This window comes from Thermobia domestica, chromosome 6 (genome assembly GCF_964235325.1).
Source record: "Thermobia domestica chromosome 6, izTheDome1.hap1.1, whole genome shotgun sequence".
Lineage (NCBI taxonomy): Eukaryota > Metazoa > Arthropoda > Insecta > Zygentoma > Lepismatidae > Thermobia > Thermobia domestica.
Genome location: NC_137459.1, coordinates 187,877,841 through 187,889,818, shown reverse-complemented (window position 1 = coordinate 187,889,818; position 11,978 = coordinate 187,877,841). Strand labels below are relative to the sequence as shown.

The 11,978-nt window shown below is 47.5% G+C and overlaps 1 protein-coding gene across 1 annotated transcript; it reads right to left on the bottom strand.

Moving 5' to 3' along the window:
• Positions 1-808: 808 nt before the first annotated feature.
• Positions 809-2,182, bottom strand: LOC145687396 (uncharacterized). Its single transcript, XM_081760854.1, has one exon. The coding sequence runs from the start codon at positions 2,180-2,182 to the stop codon at positions 809-811; it is 1,374 nt and encodes a 457-aa protein (XP_081616980.1).
• Between the last annotated feature and the right edge of the window lie 9,796 nt (positions 2,183-11,978).

The window sequence follows — 11,978 nt, the reverse complement described above, 5'->3', positions numbered from 1 at the left end:
GACGAAATATCGTCAGTAGAGATAGGAGCGGTGAGAGGATTATTGTCGGGAAGACTGAGTTTCACTCGGTTGTAACTAAGGGGCTGATAGGTTCAAGATGTCCGTGGGATGCCTCCGGGGAAAGTCGGGTGAAAAGGGAGTGAATGTAGTTTGCAGGGGGTCGGCAAAAGCGTTGGCTTTATCTTCATCTGTTTGTAGCGGACAGTCATTAATAAGCAATGGATAAGGCGTCCTGGTAAGCTTGCCCGTCAGCAGATTAAAGCGTTTCCAGTACTTAGTTGGGTGCGATGTTTCTGCCAAGGTGTTGCAAGTCTTTACCCAGGTCCGGAGTTTATATGCCTTAACATAGTTTCGGACTGTGCGCTGGATTGATTGATTGATTGAAAGTGTTTGGATGGGCGCGTCGACAACGGGGTGTTTTGCACCCTTCTTTGACAGGAACAAAATAAAAGCAATCAGGAAAAAAATGTAGTGCAGAAATAATAAAATAAAATAAAAGAGGTATCTGGAGCATGCTAAAGTGGCAGGACTTTGATGAAGTAAAATGTCATAGCATTTAGAAAATGTGCAAACTCAATACACAAAGACTAGGACTGGTTAGTACACAATGACAGGTTAATCTTCTCTGCCGGGGCAGCTCGGCAATAGGTGAACACACGTAGGGCAGCCCATACTTAGTATGGAATATAACAGTGCAGTAATAGAATAAAAGCAAGGAAATGCTATGACAAGCAAAAAATCATGAAAGCTAAGAAATAGTAGATAAAATCAGAAATAAATTAATTAAAAGGAAACGTGAGAAATGCACTCACAGAGCATTCAGAACATTCTGATTCTGCAAATAATTGAACATTTTCTGGAGCATGGATTCATCATCTCCAAGCAAGATTGCCATATCGGTTGGTAATCCAAGTCGAGCTCGCTCAGGAGCAAGAGGCACACATTCCACTAAGAGGTGACGAATACTCAGGGGCTGACCACAATGACGACACACAGTCGGAGGCGTACGTCGCAGAAGATGTGCATGGGTAAGATGACTATGTCCAATACGAAGACGTGCCAAAGTCCGCTCTTCCAGGCGAGATGATCGGGAGCTCGTCGACCAGACTCCAAGGTGGGGCTTCACTGCATGCAACTTATTGTGAATCTGCTCATCCCAGTGTGTCTGCCAGCGGTGAAGAAGACGATCGATCACAGGACGAAGATCAGAGCTGGGGAGCGGTGCTGAATAGGCAGGTCCTGTAAGGGCAGCTTCTCTGGCAACACGGTCAGCATGCTCATTACCTGGAATACCAGCATGTCCGGGCACCCAACAAAACTGGACGTCACAACCTGCAAGATGTAAGGAATGGCAGGAGAGGAGAATTTGCTGAACGATAGGGTACGCAGTTGACACGTCGGTAAGACTGCATAAAGCGCTGCTGGAGTCAGAGCAGACAAGAACCTGCCGAAGATGGCGGCGACGAATATAATGCAGGGTCTCCAGGATAGCAACCAATTCAGCAGTGAACACACTGGTAGTAAGATGGAGCTTCAAGCCAGCGCCATGGTCAGCCGTGACGAAGGCACAGCCAACAAAATCTTCAGACTTCGAACCATCTGTGTAGAAGATATCGTAGGTACGGTACGCCTCCAGAAAAGAGAAGAATTCCTGACAGAACTGTTGATTGCTGGTGATAGACTTCTTAAATTGCAGTAAATGAAAACTGACAACTGGTGGAAGAACAGTCCACGGAGGAATAGGAAGAAAGCCCAATGGACAGATAGCAGGAACTTCCAGTCCTAATGAAGCCACAAGGTATAGAGCACGAATGCCAAAAGGCCGTGTAGCAGTGGGTCGTGCTTGATATCTGGCGTAGCGAGCACCAGCCTCAAGTGCAAAGGCCGAAGGATGGGCAGGTAAGGCTTGAATATGGATGTAATAGCGCAGAAGCAGGCAGTCTCGACGGTGGGAAAGAGATGGCTCATGAGCCTCAACATAGAGACTAGGAATAGGGCTGGTTCGAAAAGCGCCAAGCGCCAAACGAAGGCCAAGATGATGAACTGCATCCAGATGACGTAGGATGGAAGGTCGAGCAGAACCATAGGCAACACATCCATAGTCCAATTGGGAGCGGATGAGGTTACGATATAAACGCAGCATCACCACACGGTTAGCACCCCACGAAAGATGAGACACCATACGTAGTAAGTTCAAGGAGCGAAGACAGCGATACTTCAGTTCCCGAACATGAGCAGCCCATGTAAGTCTGCGGTCAAACTCCAAGCCCAGAAAGCGAACATGATCGACATAGGACAATCGAGAACCGCCAAGGAACAGGTCAGGATCGTAAGCACATTGACGTAGGCGACAAAAATGTACACAGTGTGTTTTGGTGAGAGAAAAACAGAAGCCAGTAGTGGAAGACCAGCGGTGAAGACGGTTAAGCACTAACTGTAACTGGCGAAAATAGCACGGAGGTCACGTGAGCGACAGTAGATAGTAAAGTCATCCACATAAAGCAGCCCATGAACAGAAGGGGAGAGCTGCGACATCACACTGTTCACTGCAATAGCAAACAAAGTGACACTCAACAAACTACCCTGTGGAACGCCATTCTCTTGTGTAAACCGAGCAGGGAGAGTAGCTCCAAGCTTGACTCTAAAAGAACGTTGTTGGAGAAAATTCTGGATGAAGAGAGCCAAGTGGCCACGTAAGCCCCAGAGATGGAGTTGCCTCAAAATGCCATATCGCCAAGCGGTGTCATAGGCCTTTTCAAGGTCAAAGAAGATGGCTGTCAGATGTTCTTGATGACGAAATGCATCCTGAATAGCACTTTCAAGATGCGCCAAATGATCAGTAGTGAAACGGAAGCGCCGAAAGCCACACTGAAGAGTGGAAATGAGGCCATGGTGTTCAAGAAACCAGACTAAGCGGGTATTGATCATCTTCTCCAAAAGTTTACACAGACAGCTAGTCAAGGCGATCGGGCGGTAGCTTCCACTGGATGTGGCAGGTTTGGCAGGCTTCAAAATAGGAATAATGTATGCTTCACGCCAGGCATCGGGGAAGGAGTCTTCAAGCCAGATGCGATTGTACAGGTCAAGAAGATGTTGCTTGCCATCGTCAGGTAGGTGCCGGAGCATAGCATAACAGATGACATCAGGACCAGGTGCCTTGTCCTTCGTAGAATCCAAAACAGCAGCAAGTTCAGCAGTAGTAAAAGGCAGATTATAAGCTTAAGCAGTTGCACAGCGGAACTGAAGTGGCGTACGTTCAGTGCGTTGTTTATAAGTGAGGAATCCAGCTGAGTAGTGAGTAGAACTAGAGACATCCGCAAAATGACCTAACGCAGCAGCAATTCTGTCCTGATCAGTGACCATTACACCATCGATAATAAGGGATGGAACCGCAACGGAGGAAACATGTCCCTGTAGACGACGAATTTGCGACCAGACCGCTGTCATGGAGCTGCCAGCAGTAAGAGAAGAAACATAAGTGGGCCACCTATGACGCTTAGCTTGCTTAATCAGATAGCGGGCTCGAGCACGAAGACGACGAAATTGAGCCAAATTATCAGCTGTAGGAGCACGATGAAAAGTACGTAGTGCTCGACGTCGGGCCAGAATAGCGTCACGAATCTCCTCTGACCACCAAGGAACGGTGCGTTTACACCGGGAACCAGCATAGATAGGAATAGAGTCGTATGCAGCTGCAAGGATACTCTGCTGAAAGGCCTCACACTGACCATCAACAGTAAAACGAGGGTCTAAAGTGAAATGAAAAGTGGCGGAAAAATTATCCCAGTCTGCTCGACGGAGATTGTAGGCAGTGAACGGAGCAGAATGGATGAGCGGAAGACCATGCACAAGAATAGGAAAGTGGTCACTGCCACAGAGATCATCATGCACGCGCCAAGTAAGATGGGCACCAAGTTGAGGACTGCAAATAGAGAGGTCCAAATGTGAGTAGGTAGCAGTAGCAGTAGTAAAATGTGTGGGACTGCCATCATTGAGGAGCAATGAGTTAGTGTTGTCAAGGAAAGTGGAAATCTCTTGACCTCGTGGCTCAGTACTAGGAGAGCCCTACAGTGCATGGTACGAGTTAAAGTCACCCACAAACAGAAATGGGGGTGGAAGCTGTCGGGCAATCTGTTCAAGATCGACAGCAGTAAAGACGTCATGAAGCGTAAGGTAGATACAACAAAAAGTAACAGGTTGTCTTAAGAAGACACGAACAGCTATAAGCTGGAAAGCACTATTCACATGGATGAGAGCAGAATGGTAAGCATCAGAGACCCCAATTGCTACACCACCTGCTGCACGACCTGCAGTAAGCTGATCATGATATACAGTGTAACGAGAGAGAACTGAGTTGCTAGTAGAGGTAAAATGCGTTTCCTGAAGACAGAACATGGTAGGATGAAACAATGTCAATAACTGCTTAAATTCATCGTAGTGAGTGGAATAGCCATTTAAATTCCATTGAAGAAGGGACATGGTCAACAAGCATCGAGAACAAGAAGCGAGGTACTACGCTTGCCTTTGTCACGGCCTTGTACAAGGGTAAAATTATCGAGCTCATCCTGCACCATATCATCCATAAGAGACTCGTCATCACTAGGTGGACTACGTGACGTATGCTTCTGTTTCTTCGCCCCAGGTGGGCTAGAAGACTGGGTGCGTGTAGCTTTCTTCGATGCCTTGGTAGAAGAAGCTGCAGAGGAGGTGGAGGAAGCCTTGGAAGCCTGGGCTTGGAGTTGTTTCTTCCGTTCCTTTTTACTGAGAGATTTCGGCGGAGGCTGATTATTGGACTGCTTCAAAAAATGGGCGATCGATGGAGTAGAGGCAGATGATGTAGTACTAGTAGACTGAGCAGCAGACGTCTGAGACTTAGGAGTGGGCTTAATACTTCTGGAAGGTGAAGGGTCCGTTGATGGAGGTTTACGTTGCGAAGCAGTAGAGGACTATTGCTTCGTGCGTGAGAGATCTGACTTTGCAGACGGAGCAATGGCACGGGACGCCTTGGGAGAGGCGGGCACACTGCGAACCTCAACATCTGTCTGTGTGGCAGAGTCAACCGTCTGAGTTCCTTGGGATCGACTGTTTTTCAAAAGAGAAGAAAAACTAGTGCCGAAGGTGACCTTTGGTTGGATACGTCTTTTAGCCTCAGCTGCAGAGATCTTTTCGATGACCATCAGTTCGCGGATTTTCTTTTCGGCCACAAATTGAGGGCAGTCACGTGACCAGGCTGGGCGGTCACCTTTACAGTTGGCGCACTTCGGTGGGGCCGCACATGGGGCCTGACCATGGGCTGCAGAACTGCAATTTCCACAGAGACCAGCTGCATTGCAGGAAGGTGCGGAATGTCCAAAATGCTGGCAGTTGAAGCATCGCATCGGCAGTGGAATGTATGGCCGGACTTTTAATCTACGATACGCAACGTTCAAATGCGTCGGCAGGTCAGGTAGGGCAAACGTAAGGATGTAAGAATCCGTAGGTTGCACCGTACCTGCTTTCTTGGTGGTAATACGATGTACTTCCGTGACGTGACAATCCTGAAGTTCTTCGCAGATTTCAGCCTCTGGTAAGTCTCGTAAATCAAAACAGGTAATAACGCCCTTACTGGTGTTGAGTTGTCGGTGAGGCTCAACCACAATAGGAACAGGTCCTAATTGGGTACAAGCTAAAAGGAGTTTTGATTGCTTGTCCGATGTCGTGTGCACAAGTAAGGTACCATTTCTTAACCTTCTAATGTGGCCAGGAGGAAACGTGCCAGTAGCAATATGATGAAGCTGGCGATTTACAATAAACGGTGATAATTTGCTTAAAGCTCCAGCTGTGTCAGACGATCTATCTTTGATTATTAGATATGTTGGTACAGGACCAAGCTTTTCCTCATTCTTCTCTAATCCAGTAGCCTGGGAGGGTGTTTGATGCATAGCCATATTTCAAGTAAGCCCAAAATCCTCTCGGCTTCCCCGTCATGGTTCAAGCGGCCAACGAGGCTGGCAGGTCCTACCTGCATGACCCTTGTCAGCAAGCTAGACTGTGACCCGAAGTCAAAATGACAAGGGGGCAGAGCCACTTGCACCGCCGACTGATGGGTACTTCTTGAGAGGACCCACGTCCCACCGTGTTAGGAGAGGAACCAATGGTCCATTGGGGATCCCCGCACCGCAGAATCCCAGCATTTCCTTTCAGGGCATCACTCCTTCCGGTCCTGCTGGGGGCGCATGCGCTTCGCCCCGCCGTTCCATGGCTCCGGGTCCGGCGTCATCCAATCGAATCCAAAAACATATCAAGTCCATAGCAAGGTTGTCAACCAAAAAGGCAGTCCATATCCGAGGCTTATTTTGAACAGTGCTCGATCGCAAGTTTTAGATGCCGGGGGATCGGCCCGGCACAACCCCCAACCTGGAGGACCAGTGGTTGATTGCAGTTCCGAAGAACTGGGCGATGGGGGCGCCACATCCCGACGCCGGGGACTGTATGCTGGAGTTTGCGATGATGTTGCAGCGCTTCCAAGTTCCCAGTGCGCTGAAACTCTCGGAAAAATGCGCGGGAGCGGTGTATAAGAGGTAAATAACTTGGTGGTAGGCGTGGTCGGAACCGGGAGATTTCAGTGGTTGGTATATGAAGTTCGGACACATGACGGATAGAGTAGGTGATATCAGAAATGCAATTATATAGATCATCTTCTGTGGTAGGCGGCTCAAGATTGGCTAAATCGGCAGTGATTGTTGAGCTATAATGTTCCCATTTTGCTTGGTCAAAAAGTGGGACACGCAGAGATTCTGGTAAGTTTCGAGGACTATGAGGCTGTGGTTGATCAATGTGAAGTTTGATGGGTAGATGATCGCTACCAATGGAATCTAGTACCTCGAGAGTACATCGTTGGGAAAGGTTGACAGATGAAATCACTACGTCTGGTGTGGTTTCACTGATAGGTCGGGTAGGTTTTGGTATGTCAAAGATATGGCCTGTGCTATGACTGGTGATGAAGTTAAGGAAACGTTGTTTCTGGTTATCTGAACGGCTATGAATATTAATATCTGTCATAATAATATAATATTTAAAGTTATTAGAGATATACTGAAAAAAGGAGAGGGGGATTGGGTGTCCAGGGCGCACATATATTGTGGCTATAGTGACATAAAGGGAGTGAAAATAGAGGGTGATAATGAGGTGCTCCGGTATGTTATGTAAGGCAGGGTGGTATTGGCGATGACTAATGGAAGGATGAAAGCCAACAGCCACTCCCTCATTTACTCGGCGTGCAGCTACCGTAGAATCACAACGTAGTAATGTATATCTAGGTATTTTAAAAGACATAGCTGGTGTGAGGTGAGTTTCGTTAATGAGGAAGGCTTGAATAGAATCTTCTAAGAGAAGCTGTTCGAAAAGGGTATTGTGAGTAGAGAGGGATCGAATATTAACAAATAAGAGCTAGATACCCATGATTACGGTTTAGTAGAAGGTTTGGAAGTTTCTGCGGAGGCATGTTCTTCGAGTGGAGTGACATGAAAATACACGTGTGGACCAGAGTAGGTAGCTTGAAAGAAACATTTAAAGATCAGGCGAGCAGAGTGATTGACCATCCCGAGAATATGTTGGCGAAGAAAAGGATGAATGTTTTGCATAGCGATAGTGAAAAAAGATAGTAATTGTTGGAGAGTAATAGGTTCGTCGGTAGCTGGAGGTGGTAGAGCTTGCTGAGTTGGCGGTAAAACAGGTAGAAAAGAACCGTTAGTTCCGGGCTGAGGGCTCAGCTGTAGGTTTCGCTTTGCATCGATAACTATACGTCGGATGTTGCTCTGGACATGTAGAGCATTTAGGTGGGTTAGCTAATTTGGTGCATGCCTTAGTATCGTGGGCACCGCGTACATTTTGAAGTAGGGTGGGAATTGTACGCTTGACAGCGCTCGCATCGCAATGGTAAAGGCGGAGGTGATTTTGATGGCTCGACGCGATGCATCCTTTTATAAATGAAGGCGCCATAAGTTAGCAAATCATCGATGGTGGTTTCGGAATTAGTAAGGACTCGTACCATGTATGTGGCTTCATGGTCGTTTTTAATGCGGATGCACTTAAGTATAGAGTGCCCCTCTTGAGTGAGTTCTTCCTGAATCTCATCGTCTGTCAGGGAAGGATCCACCCCCCTAATGACAACTGAAAGAGCCGGGGGTCTTCGTGGAGGTGGTGCCTGTTTAAACGCCTTTGATTCAAGTCGCTTCATTTCAGCATGTTTGCCAAAAAATTGGAAACTGCATTTGTTTCGTACAGTGGTTAAGAATGATGAATCGTATGACTTGAAGATTATCCCATTGCGTGTATGAACAATTTGAGCGACTGAGGCGCGTGGTAGATATTTTACGAGTTGTTGAAAAGCCAGCTTGGTATTCTCAAATTTGGGATCAAAGTTGGTAAGCAAGAATGAATGAAGACGAGGTTTGGAAGAATCCAGTATTGTCGGAAATTCATTAGCGTCGTCAAGGTTCATGGATGAAACAGACTGCTCGGATTCACTAATAGTATGATGACGCTTAGGCGGTGGCTGAGTTGAAGAAGTGTGATGTTTGTCCGGTGTGCGTGATCGGGATCTACCAGAATTTTTGCCTTGGGAAGCAGATGTATGCCTTCGGCCAGTCCCCTGGCCCACTGACGTGCAGTTCAGAGACGGCCCAGGAGGTAGCTGTGGTAGTCCCGGATGGCCACTTGACGCCATCCAGATGGGCGCAAAAGACACCGGCGAAGAGGATGATCGAGAGGAAGCCCACTGTGGCTCTCACTTGAGGCAGCAATACGTCCTCGCGGAGATGTCGGCCAGTGCGAGTACTGGAACCTCCACAAAAGAGATGAGAAGACGAAGATGATGATGGCCACGGGCTCCTACTTGAGTCAGCAATACGTACTGCAAGGGGATGTCGATTGTCTGTAACAGAACAATCCTCCCTAAATGATCATAAATACTAGTGAATGCTCGTAGAGCTTTAGAAATCGAACTCAGACCTGTAAATCGATGAACGATTCGGAATTCTGAGTTGGTATGTTAACTCGCTTAGCTTAGCTTAGCTTAGCTTGAAAGTGTGGTTTTGTGTCGAGTATCGGACAAAAGTCCCTGACTCGATGACAGCTATAGAAAAGATAATGATTAGACCTGTGGGGGTGAGTTAGAATAAGAGATACGACGACGTCATGTGACCTTCAGCTGCAACTGTCGCAGTGAGGGGGAGAGTGTGGGTAAAGAGTTATGCTACAACCGTGGCGTCCTGTAAGTTCGTCGGTGTGTATGCGCTGTGCCAATGGCTGCTATAGCGGGGTTGACGTGGCGGGGGAGGTTGGCCCAAAAACGAGTATGGTGTTGATGTAACACGTCCCGGATAGGATATATGTTTAAGTCCTCTAAAAGTTGACGATTGCGCGTATATCGGTCATGGCCTGTTATGATACGAGCTGCCCTGGTTTGCACACTCTCGACCGTGCGCAAGTGACTGAGTGCCGCATGTTGCCATGCTGGACATGCGTAGGTGATTGTGGACAAAATTACCATTTTAAAGAAGTGGAGTCTTGTTTCATGACTTAAGGCACTGCAACGCAGAATAGTATAGAGGGCAGACAATTTTCGAAGGGCTCGGTGTTTAATGTCCCTGATATGAAGACCAAAAGTAAGGCCTCTATCTAACATAACTCCCAAGTATTTAGCATGCAGACGGTGCGGAACTTCAATGTTGTCATAGTATAAACGATGGATGGCTCTGCTGCGTCTTTTGCTATAGCAGACTGCAACGCTCTTATCCGCGTTGATTTTTAGGCGCCAGATGGTAGCCCAACGTTGAAAGACATTGAGTTGGCGCTGCATGTAGTGGTAGGAAAGACGAAGATTGCTGCTGTTCGTAAAGAAAGCAGTGTCATCGGCGTATGTTGCAGGAAAACAGTGTGGCACAATGGGTAAGTCTGCGGTGTATAAGGTGTAAAGCAGAGGCGAAAGAACCGCGCCTTGAGGCACACCAGCTTGAATTGGTTTGGGAGCAGACTTGGTCCGTCCCACAGAGACATGGAAAAAGCGATGAAAGAGGTATGAAGTGAGGAGTTTGAGATAAGGTAAAGAGAAGCCTTGTAAGCGAAGTTTATAAATGAGGCCTGGTAACCACACTTTATCAAACGCCTTCGAAATATCAAGGTATACACCCACAACATATTGTCGTCGATTAAAAGAGGTAGTCAGGTGGTCGACTACCCTCACTAATTGGCTTGTTGTGCTGTGGTTAGCACGAAAACCAAATTGATGGTGGGGGAGTATATCCAGAGTGGTGACGTGCTCGTGAAGTCGGGCGAGAAGTACTCGTTCGAAGAGTTTGCTCACATGAGATAATAGGCTAATTGGTCTATAGTTTTCTGGGAGAGTCGGATTTTTACCTGGTTTAGGGAGAAGAATGACTTTCGCTTCTTTCCAAGCACGGGGAAAATAGCAAACCTGAAGGATGCCTGTAAATAAAGCAGCAAGATAGAGGAGTAGCTTCCGTGTCCCATGTTTCAGTAGTTCTGGGCGGATCTGATCAACTCCAGGCGCTTTTTTGTTGGGCAAGTGACAAATTTGACGCTCAACTTCTCTTGGTGTTACGACCTCAGGCAGGGGAAGTATTGGTTGAAAATGGAGCATGCGCATGGTGGCCCGAACGTCCTGCCGAATGTGAGGAGCGACAGGAGTCGCATTAGGTGTAAACTGGCGCTCTAGAGATGCAACAAATAGGTCTGCTTGCCCTTGGTCGTCATGTATGACCCCATGCGGACCTTGCAGTATTTGAGTTTGACGAGAAGTCTCTCGGCGCTGGAAAAGGCGGGAATACTGCCAGATTTTAGTGTCATTAAGTGTGACCCCACGAAAAAGTGTCTCCCAGTACTGCTCGGTTTGTCGTCTAGTGATGGTCTTGATTTTGCGGCTTAAGGTGTTCCATAGTGTTTTGTAGAGTGGATGTCTGGTGCGCTGCCAAGTACTTCGAGCCCAGCGTTTGAGATGGATATAAAGACGAAGTAATGGAGAGTCACATTGTGGATCGGACTGCGAGTCAGGAATTATTGATGTGCTGAGAGAGTCAGCCGTACGTAGAGCAAGTGTGGGATGGGCGACCGCCTGATCAATTTCCGCAGGAGAATTTGGACGAGCGGCTATGTCGAGCAAAGAGTAATTCCTGCTTATAGACATCCCAGTTCGTAGTTCGGGAGATATGAGCGGGTGCAGGACGGGATATATGACGATGCGAAATTTTGAAAAGGACCGGATCATGATCTGAGTCCAGTGCTGAGATCACGTAAGGACGTGTAGCTAAGATGGTATCTTTGCTTAGAACTATGTCCAACACATCCGGTTCTCCACCTGCTTTAGGATGGTGAGTTGGATCAGGTGGCCCATAGGCAATGAATGGAGATGTGTGCAGATACCGGTGTAATATTCGTCCGTTTTCGTTGGAACGTCTGGAGTGCCATTCCCCATGTTTTGCATTGAAGTCCCCTGCCAATATGATTTTGGGGCCCAAAGTCGAGATGGCGTCGAAATCATTGGGATCTAAGTCATGTGCTGGAGAACGGTAGCCCGTGACCAATATGAGAGGAATCCCGGGGAGGAAGACTTCTATAGCAAGAGCTTCTAGTGTGTGTAACGGGGGTAAAAGGAGTTGTCTAGCCTTGAAACTTAGTTTCAGGGCAATCAGTAATCCTCCTTTCCGTCCTTGAACTCGATCGAGGCGAAATAATTGGTAGTTGGGCAGTCTCCAGTGTGTAACCTGGGCAGTGAAGTGAGTTTCCTGTATGAGTATGATATCTACCTGATGTTCTGCTAGAAAACGGATTAGGAGACGCTTCTGGTTGGTAAGACCATCTGCATTCCAGGTGACAACAGTTATGGTGTGATGAATGAGTGGTTGGTTAGAAGGAGCCATCAGCAATCATGTCAGCGAATGTCTCTATGACGACAGCAGCCTTAGACGCAGGATCCGTGG